This window comes from Pelophylax lessonae (genome assembly GCF_965119305.1).
Source record: "Pelophylax lessonae genome assembly, chromosome: 3".
In the NCBI taxonomy this organism is placed as follows: Eukaryota; Metazoa; Chordata; class Amphibia; order Anura; family Ranidae; genus Pelophylax; species Pelophylax lessonae.
The window spans coordinates 236,347,890-236,373,460 of record NC_138770.1 but is presented as its reverse complement, the minus strand read 5'-3'; the positions used below and the strand labels follow the sequence as shown (position 1 = coordinate 236,373,460).

At 41.2% G+C, this 25,571-nt stretch overlaps 1 protein-coding gene across 3 annotated transcripts in view; it reads right to left on the bottom strand.

The window, feature by feature from the left end:
- The window catches only part of MED12L (mediator complex subunit 12L), an 837,051-nt gene that overhangs the window by 17,319 nt on the left and 794,161 nt on the right, over positions 1 to 25,571 (bottom strand). For 2 of the 3 annotated variants that reach the window (XM_082251515.1, XM_082251516.1), the window contains exons 40-42: positions 25,318 to 25,401; positions 22,944 to 23,164; positions 19,197 to 19,350 (exon numbers count right to left, since the gene is read on the bottom strand). In XM_082251515.1, coding sequence (XP_082107641.1) covers positions 19,197 to 19,350; positions 22,944 to 23,164; positions 25,318 to 25,401 — 459 coding nt within the window. The remainder of the gene's footprint in view (positions 1 to 19,196; positions 19,351 to 22,943; positions 23,165 to 25,317; positions 25,402 to 25,571) is intronic. The other variant, XM_082251517.1, reaches the window with a different exon arrangement.

Here is a 25,571-nt window from a genome sequence, read left to right as displayed (position 1 = left end):
GTTACATAAGCAACAGAGAGGTCTCTTTGGGGTGAACCAGTGACGGACACAGGGAAGGTAACAGTATATCCTTATTAAGCTAAAAGACAGAAAACACTTTGGATAAAAAAATAGTTCCTTGACTGTGCTTAGCTGTTGATTGGGGATTGATGTGAGGCCATTACCACTTCATTTAGATTTCTCATCCACTTTTTAATGTATAGGCACAATATGACTTCTACAAAGTTAGTTTTGTACTTATCCCCAATTTCTGAATGATAATTATTGTACATTACTGAAATTTAGAACACATTTAGGTTTCTAAATGTCATGTGACCACATAAATAAAGAATTAACAAAAAAATTAAAAACAAAGAGCGGTCCTTGCTCTCAAAACAAGCTTATTTATGTAAGATCAACAGGGGCTCCTAACAGGACAATGCTAACAACTCAGAAACCCATCTGACCAAATTAATGGCCACAAGGAAGGCTGCCTTACTGGATAGAAAGGTATAAGCCCCTGTGCTATCTGGAAAGAAGAACCACTAAAAATAGATAGCTGCAACCGTCGGTCAGTCTTACCAAAACTGAAAAGATATATAACAATGCAGAGTGAGGCTGCACTGATCTGAAGTGGAAAAAATTGGTCTAATAAAGTGCCAACGTGCTGATAATTAAAAATTTGAAAATATTGAAATAATAATGTGCTAGTAAATGTGAATATTCCAAATGCAGTAGATGAGCAAAATATTATGAAGTAAAAAATGGGTCTAATAAAGTGCCAGCATGCTGATAATTAGATTCAAATAATATTGTGCTAATAAATATACCAAATGCAGTAGATGGGCAAATATTCAATAAAAAGAATCCCACAGACTCTGTGAAAATAAATGTGACTTCCAAAAAATGCTAGTGAATAAAAATGCAAAATAAAAAATATTCAAGAGTGTTTAACAAATCCTAGATAAATATATGTGACTCCAAACAATGGTGAATATTAAACATGAAGCCATAGTGCATTAAAATTATATAAGTGACCAGTGCATCACATCCAATTCGTATATAATAAATAAATAAATAAATAAATATAGTGAAAAAGGTCTTAACCACTTAAGCCCCGGAAGATTTGACTGCTCAAAGACCAGGGCCTATTTTGCGATTCGGCACTGCGTGAATTTAACGGACAATTGCGCGGTCTATAAACAAAAAAAGAGCGACAATTTTGAAAAAAGAACAATATGTTTTACATTTTTTTTATAAGAAATTCCCCCCCCCAAAAAAATGTAAAAAATCAAAATTTTTTAACATTTTAGGCCAATTTGTTTTCTGCTACATATTTTTGCAATAAGCGTATTTTGATTGGTTTGCACAAAAGTTATTGCGTCTACTAACTACAGGAAAGATTTATGTCATTTTTATAGTTTCTTTTTTTAACTAGTAATGGCGGGGATCTGCGATTTTTTTTGCGGGACTGCGACTTTGCGGCGGACAGATCGGACCCTTGACTGACATTTTTGACACTTTTGGGGGTACCAGTGACATTACTACAGTAATCAGTGCTATACATATGCACTGTTACTGTAAAAATTACACTGGCAGGGAAGGGGTTAACTTTATTAGAGATCCAGGGGTTAAGTGTGTCCCTAGGGGCATGCTTCTAACTGTCAAGGGGCTTGGCTTTTGATGTAACCACAGAGACATACGATCCTACATAGCAGGATCGTATGATCTCTGCTGTTACACTGGGGAGAATGACAGGCGGCTTTGTTTACATTAGATGCCTGCCTTTCTCCCTCTCCAGCGGGAGATCACCAGTGACCGGCGGACATCGGAGCCGCCGGTCACTCGCGTGGGGATGGCAGTGACTGAGCGGGGGCGGGAGCGCGCCTCTGGCGGCGCGCGCTCGCCCCCTATTGGCTCGCGGGCGAGTGACGTACCGATACGTCACTTTGCCCAGGGGGGGCTGACCGTCACAGTATATATGTACTTGCAGCGGTTGGCAAGTGGTTAAAAAGAGTCCATCAATATAAGAAGTGTCACAAGCTTGAGTGATGATAAACACTTTGTGGATAATGTGCCAAATATTAGGTAAACTCCAACATCAAGTGATAGAAGCAGAGGATTAACTAACTCCTCTGGGTGTACTACACCCTTACTTTACTGCTGTAAGGCAACAGTCATCTCCTGAAGAAGTCACGTGTCGGTGACGATACGCTTCGGGACGTCAGACGGTAGGTTAAACCTGGAAGTGCGGCCGGCGGACTGTGCGGGCTACACAGACGCTGCAACATATCATTGCTGACTGTCATCTACTTAAATGTAAGGTATTACATTTTTTTCCTAAATAAATTATATCAATTACTACACTATACGGCGTTCCTTGCTTGTGTCTTATCTATAAATGGAGCTGCCAGGATGTTGACCCATCTAAAATTTACCCCAAGATTGCCAGAACCTTCACTTTATGCTGTTGCCTTACAGCAGTAAGATAAGGGTGTAGTACACCCAGAAGAGTGAGTTAATTCTCTGCGTCTATCACTTGGTGTTGGAGTTTACCTAATATTTGGCACATTATCAACAAAGTGTTTATCATCACTTCTTATATTGATTGATGGACTCTTTTTAAGACCTTTTTCACTATATTTATTTATTTATTATATATGAATTGGATATGATGCACTGGTCACTTATATCATTTTAATGCACTACGGCTTCATGCTTAATATTCACCAATGCTTTAAGTCACATATATTTATCTAGGATTTGTTTAACACTCTTGAACATTGTTTATTTTGCATTTATTTAGCATTTTTATTCACTAACATTTTTTGGAAGTCACATTTATTTTCACAGAGTCTGTGGGATTATTTTTATTGAATACTTCTACTGCATTTGGTATATTAGCACAATATTATTTTAATTTAATATTCTGAAATAAAAAATGGGTCTAATAAAGTGCCAGCATGCTGATATTTAGATACAGAATATTAGATAATATTAAAAATGCTGGCAGTTTATTAGACCCATTTTTCCACTTCAGATCAGCGCAGCCTCACTCTGTATTGTTTTATGCCTTACTGGATAGTAACATTAGGGAGGTTCAAAAGTAGGTCTAAAGTGGTTGTAAACCCACTTTAATGACTTTTACCTATAGGTAAGCCTATAGGTGCTGTAAATATCTCCTAAACTTGCACCGTTTAGGAGATATTTACAATGCATGCAGCCGATGATGTCATCGGCGCATGCGCTCTGAAGAAACGGCATACTAGCACATTATGCATTTACTTTGCAGGGAATAAAAAGGATAAACGTTTTTCAAGAGATTACTTCCTCTTTAAAACACTGGCAATGCAAGATCTCAAGTTAAAGCTAGCAAAAATATTTTTTTTTTTTACTCCACAGTATTACATACATTACTGAAACAAAATATGTCCCACGATGAGTCTTTGAGTTTTGCAGGCTGTAAGTAGACTTGATTCAGCCTTCAAGCAACATTGTAATTTGACTTCACTCTATCAGTTTGGTTTGCCTTTACATACAGATGTTTAGCTGCTGGTTTTAGTCTCTGCTTATCCATAGCTGGTTACTACACCTTTCAGGATGTTTTTTTTTTTCCTATTTTTTACCTTTCATTTTATTGAAGAATAGTTTCAAATGGTACAAAACATAAGATGATTTTTATGTTTCGGTACAAACATGAGGGCCTTCTGAAGGAGAGTGGGTAGGTCACCCCAAGTGGGATCATACCAAGCCATCTCCATCAGCTTGGCACAAGCATATATACTAACTGAGGAGGAGATTGTGGGAGGGTGTATAAAAGGGGGGGGGTATAGTGTCACCTTAGAGTTATTTGATAAGTGGTGATGAAAGATTTCACCAGGACTAAATTTTAAGGGTATGCAAACTTACGCAGGGCCTTAAAGGACCCAGTGAGGATGAGAGTGTGCAATCCAGGATGGGTGTTAGGGCAATAGTTGGAGTGATTGATTATTGCCAGAAGAAGGGGAATTCCAGCTTAAGCAGGTAGGTGGGTAAGGGTTACAGAAGATGATCCAATTTTGTGATAATAAAGAGGTTAATCAATGGTAGAACTTCTGCTGTCTTTGATCCAGGGTTCCCAATTCTTCTTGAAAGTTGGACGTGTTAGGTTTGCTTTAGCGACTGAAAACTCCATTAGGAAATGGTTATTGAGGGTCCGTATCACTTTATCCAGAGAAGGGGAGGATTTCTGCTTCCATTTGTGAGCAAGGACTAGTCTGGCTGCTATGAGGAAATGGGAGATGAAAGATCTGAGGTGTGGAGGGAGATCTATAATGCCTACTCCCAGTAGAGCCATTTTTGGGCTGAGTGAAATATTGTAGGATGTCACTGAGGACATAAACTGCGCTACTGCTTACCAGTACAGGGAGATGATTGGACAGTCCCACCAGATATGATAAAGAGTGCTGTTTTGACCAAACAATATCCAGTAATGTGGGGAGGAATCTGGGAAGATGGAAGAGAGTCTGGTCGGGGTGTAGTAGCAATTATGGACATTTTTTAGTTGAGATTGCCAGTGGGAGATGCATTTAGAGATCTTTAGTGGGAGCTGCAATGAGATTTACACTTGTCGAAGCGGGATGGAAAAGTGCATTTGTTGTTCCCAGTATAACATACTGTAGATGTAGATTTGCCTTGTGTTGCCTGTCTTGTGAGCAAACTGTACAAGTATGATCAAATGGTGCTCCATTTGGCGTAGCCTATTCTCCTGTGCACCAAATGTAATCAAAAGACCTCTGATGTAGGCCTTATGTGTGTTCCAGAGCATATCCTCATCTGATATAGTCAGTGTTAGCATCAAAGAAGTGTTGGATCTCAGTTTTGATCTTTTCCTGGTAGGAGGGGTGGGAGAGAAGGGAGGAGCCAAATCACCAGATTGTGTAAGATCGTTTGTCTGAAGAAGCAAATAGTTTGAGTGACACTGGGGCATGATTTGATCAGCGGATCAGACCTATTTGTAAAGAAGTGACAGATTGTAGGAGATGTTTGTTTACCAGAAAGAGATAAAGCCTGGAATAATATTTTTGCGTGGAGGAAAAAAACATGTACCGGTAGTCTCTTTCCTAAGGTATGTAAACACCTCCAGGGGATGGAGAGATCCTCCAGTTGGACATAAGAGGCCAGGGCGGTAGAGCGTCTTCTAGGACTGTGTAAAAGTCCCCACACATGAATATTTGGTTCTTGGGATGAGAACTTGGGAAGTTTTTTCATTAGAGAGTGGAAAAGTTGTTTATGGCGCTCAGAGGGGGGGCTTGGATATTAACCAGGACTAGGGGAAGGTTATTAAAAAAAACAATATGATTAGGAGCCGGCTGTTGGGGTCGGATTCCACTGACTTCAGTTTAAATGAGACTGAGTTGCGGATGGCTATCATCACTCCCCTCTTTTTGGTCTCCGCAGAGGCAAAAAAGCAGTGGGGGTATGTTTTATGGCGACAGATGGGAGCCTTTTCAGCAGCGAAATGTGTCTCTTGTACACATAAGATGTCCACTTTAAGGTAGAGTACTTCCTTCCACATCAGCCGACGCTTAAATGGGCTGTTGAGCCCCTTAACATTATGCGTGATAATTTTAAGTAACATGGATAATAAGAAAGAGATGCTGCAGTGTGCTCAGAAAAAGATTATACTCGAACCAACCACTCAAAGACCACATAATAATATTATTAAAACATAAGGTGACAAGGCATAAGATGAAACAGGGTTCAAAGTGTTGAGGAACATAACACAGCAAGATTAGCTTAACAACGTATACAACAATAACAATAACAGTGTGCATGGCACACTAGTAACCAGGGGAGTGGAGTAAGAGATGGTGGCTGTCCTTTCAGGAGATATGGTAGCCAAATAGGGCTTGAGAGGATGCCTGATTATAGTTATAATGGGAAGTTAAGTGTTCCCGACTTAGATCCAGGAGCTCGAGATTTTAGTGGGGGCTGAGCCCATGTTGCGCTGTTGTTTAGGGGGTGGTACAGGAATGCCCCAGTTGTGGAGGAGTTTATAGTCTTCCTTGGGAAAATTCATTGGTACGATTTGGTTTTGGTAGGTCACTAGTAATTTAGTGGGGAATCCCCATTGGTATGCCAGGTTACAGTCCCTGAGAGCCTTGGTTATCGAGGAGAATTCTTTCTACATCTGCAAAGTGCCAGCAGAGATATCTGCAAACAAGGCGATTTTTGGGTAGGAATCAGGGAGGGTGCGGATGGATCTGGCAGGTTTCAGAATTTGGTCGCTAATATGGAAAAAATGGATGTGAGCAAGCACATTCCTTGGGATGGACTCAGGGAGATGTTTTGGTTTAAAGATCCTGTGTGCACGATCAATTAGAAGATCTGATGGAGACAGAGGAATGAATTTTGCTGAGGAGCTGTTGGAGATACATTACCAAATCAAAATTTCAGGAATACCTCTAAATTTCATATTGTTCCGTCTGGCACAGTTTCCAAAATCTACAACTTTGGCTTTTAAGTATTGAACTTCCTCTGTGTGGTCAGCATGTGAATTGACCATTTCAATATAAGCATGGGTAAACTCTTCCATCTGCCTTTTAATTTGATCAGTGCGTTCTACCACTTGATCTATTCTGTTATGGATATGTGAGACTGAGGATCGTAATTCTGATTGGATATTTTTAATGTTGAGTTAGGATTGTTGATTTCAGAAAGTGTTCACAGACTGGGTTGCTAGTAGCTGGTATAGCAGCCAGGGAGCTCAGATCATCCCCCATATGTTTCTTACATACAGGTGCCTTGAGAGGAGAGTGAGCTGGCAAGTCAGCAGCTCTCTTGTGCCTGTCAAAAGCGTGGGGAGAGGAGGAGGATTGTTCTCCTAGCGAGGTTGTCTCCATCAGGGCTAGAGGATTGCAATCAGGAGGCAAGGGAGGGAGCGGCAAGTGTGCTGTGTCTCCGTCGTTGGCGCCATCTTGGTTCTCCATTGCCGGCCGGGAGAAATATTTGGTGAGTTTTCGTGGTACTGGGGACTTGAATTTCTTTTTGGACATGTCCCCTGTGATCCGCAATGCTGGTGGGTAAGCCTTGAACTGTGTACGGCAGTCCTATCTGCTGTTAGGCTGCTGTATTTCTCCTTCTAGGATGGAGAAGAGCAGTTACACGGCCATTCCACTCTGCAGCCAAGCCACATCCCCTACCTTTTAGGATGTCTTGTTAATACACCATTCTTTGACAGCATTTTACCATGTGCTTTTGTGTTTTTCTGATTGTATATAGATCCATGTGTGATACTGAAAAGGGGTTGAATGCCATTGGACTTGATGCTTCCAAGTAAACAAGGTAAAATCGTCAGCAGAGAAAAGGTATGGGTAATTGCATAATGATTGCATGGTGCAACCAGTGCATCTGTTACATCTTCTGTCAGGTCCTGTGTCCTGGAGACAAATCTTTACAACTTCTTGTTGAACCAAGAAGTTAGCAAATCCACATCTGGCATCCCCAAAGCAGACAAATGTTTTGAACACCTCCTGAAAGGGCCCATTCCCCTGGGTCTAGAAATTGTCTGCTGAGAAAATCTACCTGTCAATTTTACACACCCCAGGAATGTGCACTGCAGAGATCCCTGGAACAATAAACTCTGCCCAGGACAAAATATACTCTACCTCCATTGCCACGGCGATACTCCTGACACCCCCTGATGATTTATGTAAGCGGCAACTGTGGCGTTGTACAAATTAATTTGGACCAAATGACAGCTCAGAAGAAGGGTCAAATGAACTAACAACAGAATAATAATTTGTAATTCTAGAATAATGTTTGGGGACATTGCTTCTTCCTGAGCCCAACAACCCTGAACAGCCAGAGGGCCCAGAACTCTGTCCCAACTCAGAATACTGGTATCCTTTGTGACAATCTTCCATTGTAAGGGGAGGAAAAATATGCCAGCTGAGAATGCTGGGGACAGAAGCCATAATGACAAAGAACTTTGAGGATGTAACACTTCCACCTTATTCAGAGACAGATTGGATTTGTTGGACACCATGAGAATGTTCTATTACAAGGCCCTTGAGTGGAATTGAGCAATAATAATAATAATAATAATAATAATAATAATAATAATAATAAATGATCTAGAGGAGGGGATATTGAGTACAATGTGGATGATACTAAACTAAGCATGCCAATATCTTCAATGCAGGATGTGGAAACCTTACAAGCGGATCTGAACAAAATAATGGGGTGGGCAACTACATGGCAGATGAGGTTTAATGTTGAAAAATGTAAAGTAATGCACTTGGGTGCCAGAAACCAGAAAGCAAGCTACTCACTAGGGGGGGAACCTCTGGGTGAGTCTAAGATGGAAAAGGACCTGGGGGTACTGGTAGACAACAGGCTTGGAAGTGGCATGCAATGCCAAGCCGCTGCAAGCAAAGCCAACAGAATACTGGCATGTATAAAAAAGGGGATTCACTCCAGAAATAAAGAGATTATTCTTCCACTCTACAAGACTCTGGACCGGCCACATCTGGAGTATGCTATCCAGTTCTGGGCACCGGTCCTCAGAAAGAATGTGCTGGAACTGGAGAGAGTCCAGAGAAGGGCAACAAAAATAATTAGGGGAATGGAGGACATCAGCTATGAGGAAAGACTACAAGCACTGAACTTATTCTCTCTGGAGAAGAGACGATTGAGGGGGGATATGATATTAATGTACAAATACTGTACTAGCAACCCTAGCATAAGGAACAAACTATTGAGAGAAAGGGAATACAATAAGACATGTGGCCACTCACTAAAACTAGAGGAAAGGCGGTTTAACCTTAAAGTACGTAGGGGGTTCTTTACTGTCAGAGCAGTAAGGATGTGGAATTCTCTTCCGCAAACAGTCATATCAGCAGGGAGCATCGATAGTTTCAAAAAACTATTAGATGGGCACCTTAAAGACCACAACATACAGGGGTATACAATGTACGGTTAACAGCAAACACACACACACATAATAGGTTGAACTGGATGGACTGATGTCTTTTTCCAACCTCACTAACTATGTAACTATGTAAGGGACTATATACAAGATTTTAGTAATGAAAATGGTATCATTATTAGTAATCAGCATGGATTCATGAAAAATCGCTCTTGCCAGACCAATCTATTAACCTTCTATGAAGAATCGAGCTGCCATCTAGATAAAGGAAGGCCTGTGGATGTGGTGTATCTGGATTTTGCAAAGGCATTTGATACAGTTCCCCTACGTTTACTGTACAAACTAAGGTACGTAGGTATGGACCATAGGGTGAGTACCTGCATTGAAAACTGGCTTCAGGGTGGTGATAAATGGGGAGTACTCAGAATGGTCTGGTGTGGAAAGTGGGTCCCCAAAGGATCTGTCCTTGGACCAATTCTGTTTAACTTATTCATAAACGACATAGAGGACATGTGTCAAACACAAGGCCCGCGCGCGGAATCCGGCCCTAAGGGCCATTTCATGTGGCCCTCCAGCCCTCCTCCAGTCCCTGTGCTTTCTACTTTCCAGCAATGCCTCCAGCTTCCTCCCATCAGCAGCACATGTTAAGGGTGGTGCACTGTAATGCAAGGGAGGGTGGAAGACTCAACTTCTGATGGAGGCTCCTGATGTCTTATGTAAGGGTAGGGGATGCTCTGAACATCTAGTCTTACAACCGGCCCTTTTGAGGGCAATTATATTGCTGATTCAGGCCCTTGATTAAATTGAGTTTGACACCCCTGACCTAGAGGATGGGATAAACAGCTCAATCTCAGCATTTCCGAACAATACTTAATTAAGCAGGGAAATAACTTCTACACAGGATGTGGAAACCTTACAAGAAGACCTGAACAAAATTATGGGGTGGGCATCTACATGGAAAATGAGGAATAAAGTTGGAAAATGTAAAGTAATGCACTTGAGTGCCAGAAATACGAATGCAAGTTACTCACTAGGGGGAGAGCCTTTGGGGGAATCTGAGATGGAGAAAAATCCTGGGGGTCCTAGCAGACGAAAAGCTCAGCAGTGGCATGCAATGCCAAGCTGCTGCAAGCAAAGCCAACAGAATAATGGCATGTATAAAAAAGGGTATTTCCTCCAGATATAAAATGATAATTCTCCCACTCTATAAGACTCTGGTCCGGCCACATCTCGAATATGCTGTCCAGTTCTGGGCACTGGTCCTCAGGAAGAATATGCTGGAACTGGAGAGAGTCCAGAGAAGGGCAGCAAAGCTAATAAAGGGAATGGAAGACTTCAGCTATGGGGAAAGAATACAAGCATTGAACCTATTCTCTCTGGAGAGGAGACGCTTGAGAGGGGATACGATATCAATCTGCAAATACCCTACTAACCCTAGCATAGGGAACAAACTTTTTAGCGAAAGGGAATTTAAAAAGACACGCGGCCATTCACTAAAATTAGAAGTGGTTTAACCTTAAACTGCATAAAGGGTTCTTTACTGTCAGAGCGGTAAGGATGTGGAATTCTCTGCAGAGAGCATCAATAGTTTCAAAAAACTATTATCTGGGCACCTCAATGACCACAACATTCAGGGGTATACATCTAACTATTGGCAGCACACACACACACACTCATCATAGGTGTCTTTTTTCAACCTCACTAACTATGTAACTATGTAGCTATTCTGTTTGTTTATTAATGAGATAGAGATTGGAATTAAATGCTCTGCTTCAGTGATTGCTGTTCATACCAATATATACCGCAAAATAAATTTGGCACAGGATGTAGCATCATTACAGCACGACCTTGGTTGGGGAGCTACATGGCAGATGAGGCTCAGTATTGACAAATTTGAAGGTATGTACGTGGATGCCAAAAATACACATTAGGAAGGGCTTCCCTGCAAGAAGTAGTGGGAATACCAAGCTGCAGCGAACAAACCTAGCAAAATACAATCATGCATTGAATATGGTAAGTATTCAAGACATAAATCAATAATTCTATTCCTTTACAAAAAAACTGGTTCGGCCTCATCCTGAATATGCAGTTCAGTTTTGGTCCCCATATCTCAGAAAATACATTGTTGAATTAGAAAGAGCTCAGTGAAGAGTAACAAAATGAATAGGGGTATGGAGAACCTCACCTCAGGAGAGCCAGTTACATATGATTACAATTTACAGATATATCAAAGGTGACTCCAGTTATTGTAGTAAACTGATTACGCAAAGGTCCCTGAAAAGGATACACAGCCATAACTTTAGGTAAGAAAAAAAGGAATTTTAACCCTAGATTGTGGAAAAGTTTTTTTTACTGTTATAGTGGTAAAAATGTGGAACTCCCTCCCCTAATATTTGGTCAACAGAATCAGTGTCAGCATCCCAACATTCTTGTTTAGAGAGTTTATCAGTCAGCCAAAGTCTGAGTGGTAAAAGCGGAGGACACACATGGGTTGATGGAACAGAGTCCACCAAGGTATAAATAGATTAGGAAATTGCTTAAACTTTTTAAGTTCGCACCCTAAAGTAATTGCAAAGTCTCGTTTTTTTTTTTCTATAAAAATAACTAACATGGCCCAGGTCCTCCTCTTCTCATGTCCCTCTTCTGTGTTCTTGGCCCCTCTAGTTTAGTGCCCACAGAGCTGAGTAACAGCTTCCGGCCCCGCCCCCTCAGTCTCCTGATTGGCTAGCTGACTTTGATTGACAGCAGTCTCAACCAATCAGGAGGGAGAATCTCGGATGGCTGAGACACTCATAGACATCGCTGGACAGAGAGGGACCTCAGGAAAGTGTTAGGGGGTGCTGGGGCAGCTGCTGCACACACAAGGTTTTTTATTTTATTGCATAGAATGCTTTAGGATAAAAAAAACCTTTCTGAATTTACAACTCCTTTCAGGGATGAAGCATCTTCTTTAGGAATAGTCAAAGCCCTGTAAAGTGGGACGCAGGTGGTCGACTGCGGGAGGTGTAAATAATTTCTGGACAAAACCCTTTGCAAAACCCCCAAGCATGACAAAAAGGATAAAAAGGATAGGGGTCATAATTGGCCGCAAGCACAAGTGAATCCAATTGGGATCAAAGGCACAATTATGCCTTCTGCCAAGCTTGACCTCATACACAATTCTAAATAGATTATATGGGTTGTCCACCAGGCACGGTACTAAAAACCAGTTAAAAAGTATACCCCATCTCCCTAGAAATACCAGTTTAAAGAGCACCAGGAGGACTATCCAGGCTATGGAATGTGACCACTGTCACTGAAGATGCAGCACTAGAGCCACAGTCTGCTGCTCAACAATGTGTTCTTGAAAGAGGGCTGTCTGGGGTGCTTGTCAGCCAATGTCATAATGAACTATCTTCAGTGTAAAGAAAACAAAGAGTCCTGGAAGTGATGGTTTGACCCCCACAGAGCCCTAATCTCAACATCATTGATTCAGTCTGGGATTACATGAAGAGACAGGAGTATCTGAGGTAGCCTACAGCCACAGAAGGACTATGGTTAGTTTTCCAAGATGTTTGTAGAAAGAGAGGTCCCCCAATGGAAGTGGGACTGTATAGGTGACCGTACACCCAAAGAAGAAACAATCACAGTGTTTTCATAAAAAATATAAAACTCCAGCAACTCAGTTCCCAGATGGTTACAGATTGTTGTTAAAAGAATAGTAGATGTTATACCCTGGTAAACATGGCCCTGTCCCAACTTTTTTAACCACTTTCCGACCGCCCGCCGCATATATACTGCAGCAAGCTGGTTCGGCTGCGCGAATCGGTGTACCAGTATGCTCCTGGGGGCGAGTGCCTACCACCGGCGGGAATGCGCCCACCCCTACTAGGCAGTGGGGATTCCGATCCACAGGGACCACAGTAGACTGTTATTCTCTCTGAAATTATCACAGAGCGCCTGAGATCCTCCTGTATAGGATCACAGGTCTCTGTGCTCATTTCACAAGTCTCCCCCCATACAGTTAGAAAACACTCCCCTAGGCTCACACTTAACCCTTTGACCACCCCCTAGGTGAACCCCTTCCCTGCCAGTGTCACTATTACAGTAACAGTGCATTATTTTAGCACTGATTGCTGCAGTAATGTCACTGGTCCCCCCAAAAGTGTCAAAAATGTCAGTTAGAGGTCCGATCTGTCTGCCGCAATATTGCAGTCCTGCTAAAAATTGCAGATTGCCACCATTACTAGTAAAGAAAAAATAAAAAATAAAAATTACATAAATCTTTCCCCTAGTTTGTAGACACAATAACTTTTGTGCAAACCAATTAAAATAAGCTTATTTTGATTATTTTTACCACAAATATGTAGCAAAACACAAATTGGCCTAACAGGATGAAAAAAATAGATTTTTTTTTTTTTTTCGGAATGTTTAATAGTTAAATAGCAGAAAATGAAAAATATTGAATACTGAATTGTCCCTCTTTTTTTATTTATAGCGCAAAGAATCGCACAGGTGATCGAATACTACCAAAAGAAAGCTTTATTTGTGGGGAAAAAAAGAACATAAATTCTATTTAGGTCCAGTATCGCACAACTGTGCAATTGTCCAGAGGCGTAACTAGAACCTTTAGGGCCCCGGTGCAAGAAACCATGAAGGGCCTCCCGGACCCCTGGCCGGGGCCCTTCCCTTCAAGCCTGGGGCTCTTCCCCTGGGGTGACCAGGGGAGCACACAGGGGCCCAGAGACAGCAGAACACAAGTGAACTGGATAGGAGGAGTGACGGGGGCAGCATACAGAGGAACCAATCTCCTCCATTTTCCTCCTGTAGCTACAGGAGGAGAAAGGAGGACAGTGATTTCTCTACATGCTGCCCCCCGCCGCCCTTCCTATCCAGGTGTACAGGGGAGCCGCACAGGCTCCCTGGAGCATGGGGCCCGGTTGCAATTGCAACCCCTGCAACCCTGGCCATCATCCCTGTTGTATAGAGAAAGAGAGGTCCCCCAATGGAAGTGAGACTGTATAAGCGACCGTACACCCAAAGAATAAACAATCACAGTGTTTTCATAAAAAATATATATATAACTTTTATTGTATACTCATTAAAAAATGTTGGTAAGAAATTGGTAAGAAACATTAGTATAAAACTACATACAAATCACAGCTCATAAAATAGGGCCCTGAGGTATGAGAAGATGGAAAACAAGGGTATGTATGATTTGAGAGACCCTACACGTTTCGGGTGATAACTAGAGTTGAGCGAACACCTGGATGTCCGGGTTCGGCGGGTTCGGCCGAACTTGAAAAAAAAGTCCGGGTTCGTGACCCGAACTTAACCCGAACTTTACCCCGATCCCGAACCCCATTGAAGTCAATGGTGACCTGAACTTTTGAGCACTAAAATGGCTCTAAAAAAACATGGAGAGGGCTAGAGGGCTGCAAATGGCAGCAAAATCTTCTTAAGAACATGGCAAGTGTTCTGCAAACAAATGTGGATAGGGATATAACTTAAAATAACATAAAAAACATAAAAATAAGTTAAGCTGCGAGTTCAATGTATGACCCTGAGAGTTAGCTGTATGTCAGTGTCACAGTAAAGTATGAGTGAAAAACTGGAAAATAATTGTCCCCTTAAATTGGTGCTTTTTGAATAGCAGATTAGAACAGCAGTGTCTAAACGCTGTAAGTCACAGTAAAATATGAAGGAAAAAACGTTTTTGTTTTTTTTTAAATCCAGATTAAGCAGACACATATGCACTGAGCTTGAATTACATGGCCGCTACACGCTGCACACCTAACAGACTGATAAAAGTTGTTTTTTTTTTCTCTCTCCTCCTCACTGGGCTCAGGTCAGGGCAAAAAGATCGTGCACTGCACCTCCACACAATAAAATCGATGTAGATCGCTGTCTGATTAAAGAAGATTCTCCTATTCTTTCCCTGAAAGCAATCTCCAGCCTGCCCCTACAATAATCTCCTACCTCTCCCTCAGCAGCATCAGGAACCTGTCCCTACAGTAGTTAGAGCAGAGTGACGTGCGGCGCTATGTGACTCCAGCTTATATAGAGGCTGGGTCACATTCTGCACTGGCCAATCACAGTCATGCCATTAGTAGGCATGGCTGTGATGGCTTCTAAGGGCACTAGTTAAACGCTTGTTGATTGGCTGCCCTGCAGCTGTTGAAACCGCGCCATTAAAACCGTGCCAAAACATGAAATAAATTACTGAACAACGGACTGTATCCCGAACATACAGTAAAATGTTTGGGTCCGTGTCCGGGTACCGAACACCCAAAAGTCCGGTACGATCCCGAACAATACAGTCCGTGTTCGCTCAACCCTAGTGATAACCCTTTTCAGGGGTCAGACACTTGGACCTTGTGGGTTAACCTATATAGGTTCAAAATTGAAGTATGTAAATTGTATGTGAATATTCTAAGTAACACATATCAAACCATGTAAATAATACATACATACAACAAACCACCATTTACATACTTCAATTTTGACCCTATATAGGTAAACCCACATGGTCCAAGTGTCTGACCCCCAAAGAAGGATTATCACCCGAAACGCGTAGGGTCTCTCAAATCATACATACCCTTGTTTTCCATCTTCTCATACCTCAGGGCCATATTTTATGAGCTGTGATTTGTATATAGTTTTATACTAATGTTTCTTGTTAATTGCTTAACAACATTTTTTAATGTGTATACAATAAAAGTGATATATATATATTTTTTTGAAAACACTGTGATTGTTTCTTCTTTGGGTGTACGGTCGCTTATACAGTCTCACTTCCATTGGGGGACCTCTCTTTCTCTATACAACAGGGATGATGGCCACCGGCACCTAGGTACTATGTGATGGGATACCATATTCTCCAAGATGTTTGAAACAACTTACCTACCGAATTCCTTCAAAAACTATACAAGTGTACCTACATTGAAGAATTAATGATGTTTTGAAAGCAAAGGGTGGTCACCAAAATTAGATTTGATTTGGATTTCTGTTCTGTTCATGTACTTTCTATTTTGTTAATTGATACAAATAAACTATTAACACTTATATTTCTGAAAGCTTTGCTCATTTCCAGCATTTGTTCACTCCTGCCTAAAACTTTTGCACAGTACTGTAGGTAAGCCAGTAGTAAAAGTGGGAGAGGTAACCTCTTTACAAAGAGGCCTGTCAGACACATCCGCCTATGTAACAAATACCACACACTCAGTGTCTAGTCTTTGGTTTTCTATGGGCTTAGTATCCATTTCCTGTAGGCAGCAGTAAAACCTTAGTTTGCTTTAATATTATCATCAAGCTGTGTCACTGTTGGATGATAGAAAAATATATACCGCGCAACCCCAATTCCAAAAATTTCGGGACACTGTGAACAATCTACATAAAAACAGAATATGGTGATTTGCAAATCTCATGACCCATATTTTATTCACAATTAGGAATAAAAAACATATCAAATGTTTAAACTGAGAAAATGTACCATTTTAAGAAAAACATAAGGTCATTTTGAAATTGATGGTGGCAACATGACTCAAAAACGACTGGCTACTGCGTTCTTCGCCTCACCTTCAGCAGCGCCCTTTCCCATTGGGCAAGCAGGCCTACCGATACTCGGTTGCCACCAGGGCTTATACACAATGCTATGGTGCCTGGCTTCCACGCCAGGGCAAACTTAGCAAAGCAAAGAGGTACTTGTGGTTGGCAGACAGGTAGAGTGGTTTAATGACAGTCCAGGTAAAAGGCAGGCAGAGTTCAGAGAATAGTCACTATCCAATCCAAGGTCATTTACAGAGAAATCTAATCTAGCCGAGCAGGGCAGACAGGTAGCATGGAAAATGTGTTACAAGCACAATATCACAAGCATGACACTGCAGGCTTGGCTGCTTTATATCAGGTTTGATCTCCACCCAGAGTCTGGCCATAATCAATCACCTTACAGGTAGACAGACAGACAAGGAGAATGCCACAGCCAAAACCAGGATCCCGGAACCAGCAGCTATGATGGAGCAGGAGTGCATACGCTCCTGACAATATCTTTCAAAACTCCAGCAACTCAGTTCCCAGATGGTTACAGATTGTTGTTAAAAGAATAGTAGATGTTATACCCTGGTAAACATGGCCCTGTCCCAACTTTTTTAACCACTTTCCGACCGCCCGCCGTATATATACTGCAGCAAGCTGGTTCGGCTGCGCGAATCGGTGTACCAGTACGCTCCTGGGGGCGAGTGCCTACCACCGGCGGGAATGCGCCCACCCCTACTAGGCAGTGGGGATGCCGATCCACAGGGACCACAGTAGACTGTTATTCTCTCTGAAATTATCACAGAGCGCCTGAGATCCTCCTGTATAGGATCACAGGTCTCTGTGCTCATTTCACAAGTCTCCCCCCATACAGTTAGAAAACACTCCCCTAGGCTCACACTTAACCCTTTGACCACCCCCTAGGTGAACCCCTTCCCCGCCAGTGTCACTATTACAGTAACAGTGCATTATTTTAGCACTGATTGCTGCAGTAATGTCACTGGTCCCCCCAAAAGTGTCAAAAATGTCAGTTAGAGGTCCGATCTGTCTGCTGCAATATTGCAGTCCTGCTAAAAATTGCAGATTGCCACCATTACTAGTAAAGAAAAAATAAAAAATAAAAATTACATAAATCTTTCCCCTAGTTTGTAGACACAATAACTTTTGTGCAAACCAATTAAAATAAGCTTATTTTGATTATTTTTACCACAAATATGTAGCAAAACACAAATTGGCCTAACAGGATGAAAAAAATTGATTTTTTTTTTTTTTTTTTCGGAATGTTTAATAGTTTAATAGCAGAAAATGAAAAATATTGAATACTGAATTGTCCCTCTTTTTTTATTTATAGCGCAAAGAATCGCACAGGTGATCGAATACTACCAAAAGAAAGCTTTATTTGTGGGGAGAAAAAGAACATAAATTCTATTTAGGTCCAGTATCGCACAACTGTGCAATTGTCCAGAGGCGTAACTAGAACCTTTAGGGCCCCGGTGCAAGAAACCATGAAGGGCCTCCCGGACCCCTGGCCGGAGCCCTTCCCTTCAAGCCTGGGGCTCTTCCCCTGGGGTGACCAGGGGAGCACACAGGGGCCCAGAGACAGCAGAACACAAGTGAACTGGATAGGAGGAGTGACGGGGGAAGCATACAGAGGAACCAATCTCCTCCATTTTCCTCCTGTAGCTACAGGAGGAGAAAGGAGGACAGTGATTTCTCTACATGCTGCCCCCCGCCGCCCTTCCTATCCAGGTGTACAGGGGAGCCGCACAGGCTCCCTGGAGCATGGGGCCCGGTTGCAATTGCAACCCCTGCAACCCCTGTAGTTACGCCCCTGCAATTGTCTGTTAAAGCAGTGCCGAATCGCAAAAAAATGGCCTGGCCATTAAGGGGGCAAATCCTTCTGGTCCAGAAGTGGTTAAAACATGTTCCTGTCATCAATTTCATTACCTTACTTTTTTCTTTAAATGGTACATTTCTCAGTTTAAACATTTGATATGTTTTTGTTTTCAATTTATTTTATTGAAAATGTTCATGGAAGAGGGAATTACAATTTACAGTGTACAATCAGGTGTCAAAAAATACAAAAGTCGCGGGTCCTCTGCCGTTGTGTTGTAAATAAAATATGAGATTATGGGATTTGCAAATCGTTGCATTCTGGTTTTTATATAGATTTTACACAGCGTCTCATCTTTTTTGAAATTGGGGTTCATTTTTACAACTCTCAACTGTCTCTCATCTGAAGTAATGTTCCTCTTTGGAATAAAACACCTCTATTGTTCTTTTCTCTCTAAATGTCCCTTTTTTAATATAATATAGAGATCTATATAAATAAATGTACTATTTAACTGCTAAAGCTTTATTTTGCTTTAAATATGTCATCCATCCTACAGATTAATGTATTGGCTATTGTTAAATTTTAATATAAAAGTAAAGTTAAAGTAAAAAGCCCCAGAGGGTTTAAGTGACTATTCATACATTGTGGGTCATGTGACCAGGAGTGTGGCAAACATGTGCCCACTGGCTAAATGCTACGTGCTTATGTAATGTAATTTAATGTTTATGTAATTTATTAAGTGTAAAATATACAGTATGCATGCTTCTCAAGAATTTGTACCACCTAATAAACAAGCTGGATGTAGACATCTCTTTTTAAAAAGTAAAAAACTGAGTAAAAAAGATTTACATAAAACATTAATGTTTCAAACAGATGGATTTAACGAAGCTGTAATTTTTACTGGCAGTGGTGGGTGACTCTTTGGAAACTCCTAATGTGTTAACAGTCTGCTCTTTCTACCTGTACAAGCCTTTGCTGGCGCATTTGCTGCTGTCTTTGTCTAGCTTGCTCTTGATTAAGTTGCACTGAGTTAATGTTCGTATGAGGGACCTGGGTGGTTCCTTGCTCAAGACCTCCGCCAATCAAAGCATTCTGCAAGGCTGGATGAGTGAACCTGGATGGGAAAAACATGTGATGGTTAATAATGTTGAAGCTTCCAGCACAGTTCCTGTGCCTAAGCATGTAACATGCCTTAAGAGAATACTGTAAGCCATTTTCAATACAGCTGTCACTCAAACTTTCTGAAAACAGGAGGAAAGTCTACACCTTGTTTGACTCTAGACCATGATATCTTAATGAACAAAACAGGTCTACTAACGTTAACCTAACAATTCCTGAACAGATGGAATATTCTAAAATAAAATTTTGGTTCTTCAAGAAAGAGTTAAAGTACACCTGTAGTGATTAAACCAGCACTTTACAAAGATAATCCCTGGATAGTTAAGACCAAAATAAAACTTTCAGTCATTTTCAGAAATCATAAATCAGTGTTTTTTATTACTGATAGTTGAAATCTGTTTGGTGGTGCTGTACATCACTGCCGTTTACATTACCTTATTACATTAAAAAACTGAATTTCTGACGTACCTGTAAAATCCTTTTTTTGAAGTACATCACAGGAGACAGAAATGGTATTCTTAGACCATTGAATTATGTGCCATCTCAAGGTAATTGGACACTGACCAACAGCATAGCTAAAACCCAGCCCTACATAACCATTCCCATTCTCAGCATGCCTCACTTTTGTTAGCAATTAATATAGGCATGATCGTAAACACAGAGAGAAGGTTCCTGTGATGTACTTCAAGAAAATAATTTGACAGGTAAATAGAAATCCTGTGTTCTTTATTGTACATGGATGGTGACAAAGGAATAGTATTCTTAGACCATTGGGATACAAAGGAAACAGCCAGGAGGCTGAGTTGTACTGTGTGGATGTACACAGAGAGCAGCTGCAGAGGCCACTGATATCACCATCATCGAACAGGTCTTGTGCTTATGCCTAGTACACATGGGCTGAATGTCAGCTGGCATCGGCTAGTTAAAAAAAAAACGGCCGAACTAGGCCCATGTGTATGGTGGCTGGCTTCGGTCAGCACTCTCAGCTAAGACTAGGAGCGCTGACCAGAGTGTCCTGGCGGGGGGGGGGACACTCAGATTGTTAGTACAGCGGCTCCAATTTGAGCTGCAAGGTTTTTTTTTTCATTCAACCCAAAAAGTGGTGTGTACGAGGCTTTAGTCCTCTGTATACTGATTACATTAATCAATTTGTTTATTCTTGCCATGTTGACACATCATCCATCTGCACAGCGAGCCTAACACAGTCTATCACCCTGTAAGGGTTTAAATGGAAGGATTGGGAAGCAAGGATTTTGGGCACAAAGATTTATATAAAATCGCTTTTATTGAAAAAACATTTAAAATCATAGAGACATACAGGCAGATAATTATGTATTGAGGACCAGACCAAACCAATAAATGGTCTGTGCTGTAGTATATCCTAATACATGAGATATTTAACAATGGTTTACATACAATTCAAGGTACAAGACAATTGGTAGTCATATAATTCTCAGAGCTATATACTTAGTATCAGAAGAATCCTGCTGGCGGATACCCGAAAAATAAGGTGCCGGTCAACAGGGTCAACTGAGAGTGTAAACTAGCTTTCACCATACAATATTTGACCTTTGCTCAACATGTTTCTCTTTCTTATGAAAAAAGCTTCGTCTGGAGCATATCATTTGACTTGTCTGTACATTATGTAGTAAGGCACATATCTCAATTCCGTGAATAATTTTTTAACGAAGAGGACTGTTATGCGTTTTAGAGAGCTCATATGTTGGCACCTAAGTAGTTACATAGCAGTGAGGATAATCACTCTATGTTAAATATCAGACACTGTATAGGAGAGAGCCTATTGTGTACAGCATGTCTCCTATGGTCGTTTAGAAGCCCGTGCCGAGCTCCTCCACAGTCACACACAGTCCTTACCGGATGGGGAACCGCCGCAGACCATTTATTGGTTTGGTCTGGTCCTCAATACATAATTATCTGCCTGTATGTCTCTATGATTTTAAATGTTTTTTCAATAAAAGCGATTTTATATAAATCTTTGTGCCCGAAATCCTTGCTTCCCAATCCTTCCATTTAATAAATTATTTAAGGATAGGGGCACACCCTAATTATATACTTCATGGCCCAGATAGCTGCTGTCTGAAGGCACATGGTTCATAAGACACCCTGTAAGGGTACTTTCACACTGGCTTTCCATCCGGCAGACTCCATTTTGCTCAGCGGGGATCGATCCGCTGTTCCCCGCTGAGCAGGTGGATGACGGGTCCGTCTCCACTTACTTTGCAGAGACAGACCTGTCAGATCCCCACTCTCCTCTATGGGAGATCGGATGAACATGGATCGCCTGTCCATTTTTTCCCGATCCTATCCGATCCTCCAGACTGATGGAAAACAGGGTTTCCATTCATCTGGATTTCATGGACAGAATCGGATCAGATAGCAGCAGGTGTCAGCGGACATGTCACCACTGACATCGGCTGCTCCATAGGGGTGCATGGAGCATCTGATCAGGTCTGAAAAACTGACAGGCAACCATGATCAGAAAGCCTGTGTAAAAGGGGCCTATGTGATACAATTAGAATGTTACTGGCTGGATCACTCTCTGATCTGTTGGAGGAGCTGTGGGGCTGGTTTTTACTCGTGAAGTTTCATTCCCTTGCTGACTTATGAATATATCATGAACTATAAAATGGAGTAAGCCATTGTACTGAGTGCCGAATACAATCTTTGATTGCTTAGACCATTAGGATGTCTAAAAGCAATCCCATGAGGTGTGGGCAACACAGCTAACAGCAGCTAACAGGCCCAACAAAAAATCCCCCAACAAGATAAGGTAATCATCCTTAAGCCTAGTAGACAAGAGATGAATGTTGGGCAGCTTTGGCTGGTTCAAAGGAAACCAGCCGACATTCGGCCCATGTGTACTGGGCCGGCTTATGTCGATGGGGCATGACCGAAAAAGGTCTGCCAATCAGCTCCTAATCAGCATTCCCAGCCAATGGCTAAGCCCCCTTGTCAGAACACAATAGCACAGCAGGGAAGATCGCTGTACTAACATCGGATAGTTAGTGCAGCTCCTCCTGAGCTGTCAGGTTTTTATTGTTCAGCCCTGCTGGGTTGAATGAAAAAAAAAAAAACTACTGGTGTGTACTAGGCTTTACAGGGCTGCCTGTAGGACTTTCCACCGAAGCCAGAATCCACTGAGCCCTTAACATAAACCTCATAAAACTTAGCAAACATGTGAGTAGAACAAACGGTGACAGCATTGCCTAATGCTGAAATACCCAAGAAGCACTAATTCTTCTAGTAGAGTGAGTCTTTACAGGGAAAGGGGGAAACCTTTCTTTTCAGGTAATATGCTTGCTGGACAGGCTTAATTCCAACCCATGTATGGCCGGCTTTAGTGTCTTAAAAAGTACTGAAGCCAGATATTCAGCATAACAGTCAGGCAGCTAGTATTTCCAGAAGAAGGCAAATAATCATAGCCCCCCCCCCCATCCCCAATTTCTCTCATAACAGCCCTAAAAGCTTTAGAAACACCAAAACTTATCAGCAAATAATAGGAAAATGACTGTTCTGTGTGGTAGTTTTCCTGTGGTACACTTTGGTAAAATTTCGATGGGATCTTACCGTTGATTACTTGTCATGGACTGTATATAGGTGGCTCCTTGCTGTTGCAAGTATCCACTGGGCTGTTGCTGGATCTGTCGTAGCCGTTCTACTAGGTCAGAGCTTGGAATGGTAGTGGCATTGGTCCGTGCATTATAACTAGGTGAAAGTAATATATTGCCACTTTGATGTTGCTGCACTGGCACCTGGGTGCCATACATTGTATACCCATGTGGAAAGGGCTGAAACACAATAATACACATATATAACTAATGTTAAAATAAACCACAGCTATGGAATTTATAGTTTTTTTAGCAAATAAATTGAGTTCTGTTATTATTAATTTATGTTTAAATTAAAAATTAAAATGCCATCTGTGAATAAAATTGATATATAGATGATGTGATTTCTAAGCACAGTAGTGCATGCACGTTTGGAGTTAACACTCTAAGGCCTCATGCACACTGGACGTTATCAAAACGTCAGTAGAAAGCTTTAGCTGTCGAAGGAGTTTTTCAGCTTTTTTGCAGTATAGTTTTTCAGCGTTTTTTATCTTATTTCTTGTAGTGTTTTTTTAGCAAAACTATACTCCCACAAAAGCTTATGGCTCAAAAACATTAATAAACGCTGAATAGACGTGTTTTTTTTTTGGCGTTTTAAAGCTTTTATCAGAGTTAGAGCGTTTTTACAGCTGAAAAACTCATTTGAAAACCCACTAGTTCTATTTGGCTATATAAGGTTATGAAAAATGACTGCCCATGCAGATGCTTTACCAACTCCTAGTGTTTCTAAATTTACATTGAATAATACAGGAATTGAAAGAAGTAGAGATGCATAGCATTACCCGTATACTGGATATGGCACCTACACAGCATACAGTACCACATGGCATATACAGCACAGTGGATACAATATCACACACCATACCCAGCACACTAGATGTGGCATGCAGCAGTACACACCAAACAAGACATGGCAGTTAAAACATACCCAGTACACTACAAGGTAGATGGAAGCACACAACATACTAAGCACACTGGAAATGGCACTTAGCAGCACACACTTTTCAAATCTCAATAGGCATGGCACATAGCAACATATAACATACACAGCACATAGCAGCACATACCATACCCAACACCAGAGATAGCAAACATAGTTATACAACATACCCAGTACACTAGACAGGGCACATAGAATCACACAGTATACCCAGCACAACAGACATGGCACATATCAATATACACCATATCCAGAACACTAGACATGGCACATCGCAGCAAACACCACACTTAGCACACTAGACATGCCAGATAGCAGCACCACACCATACTCCACACACTAGACATTGCATATAGCAGCAATTTTCCTATGGTATGTTGACAATATGGTGAGTCAGGTTTGGTGTACATCATTTCTGAACTATGAAGCCAAGATTTATCACTTCCAGTTTTGGCAACCAGACAACCTATACATAGAGTAAAGTATGCTCTATTATGTAGTTTAGTTTTTGGTAATTAAAGATTTGTATTCAATACATTTTATGAAAGCATTCCTCTGATATCACTGTAACATAATCACTTACTTTGCTCCACTGTGAATATTCTCAAATAAATGGCAACATTTGTTATTATACAATAGATAGACAATCCCTTAGTGCAGATCACATCATGGATTAATAATGTTGCTGAGAATATTCAATGATTGGAGGAGAGGACAGTCAAATGACTTTGACAGGTCAGATAACATGGTCCTCATCCTCCTAGCACATTTTTTTCAATGAAATGAATGGAACAATAGCTGCTGTAGAGGAATGCCAATACTACTATATTTAAATGCAGGGTTGTCTATCACAACACATTTAAACAGATACAACACTTACTTAAAAAAAAAGCAATTATGACTACCTAACCACCAGCGGTTTCTGTTTCAAGAAAGGAGTATGCTTTGCTAGCTTTTCATATTTTCAAGTGTAAGTAATATTCACTTCTCATATATTAGAAAAAAAAAAAGATTTCTATTGTTTCACAACATTTTTATGAATTATTAGCATGAAATGAGTTAGGATGGCAAGGCAAGGCAAGCTTTTCTAGACGTCTGTGTCCTTACACCACATGTTAACAATCATTGTAGACAATTTTTCAAACTCTTACCGAGACAAGCACCCCCCCCCCCCCAAATCCTTCACACATACACACATACCTCTCTCTCTCTCAAACTATAGACTATAAACATTATGAAATCCATAAATTCATATGCCTGAATTGTCTTAATCATGGCAGTGTTTCATGCAGTAAGATCACATGATAGTAAATAAATATCCAAACTGGCACATAAACTATCTGATATAGGTATCTGCTTATTTAGTATCTGGGCTGTACTGCATTGGATTTACCTGTGCTTGCTGAATGCCTGGATAAGGCTGGGCATTTGGTTGCACTTGAGAAGAAAACATAGCAGCCTGTTCCACTGTTTGACCCTGCACACAATATATAGAATAGAAATAAAGTACATTTCATACAGCTAAGAAAGAAGAGGGTTTGAACTTTTAGTCAGGGGTCTTCATATGACTGGGGCTTTAACTATTGCTGTATCACTCCCAGAGCCAAAAACCAGAAGGCAACCTAGGAATGAGCCTAGGGGTATATT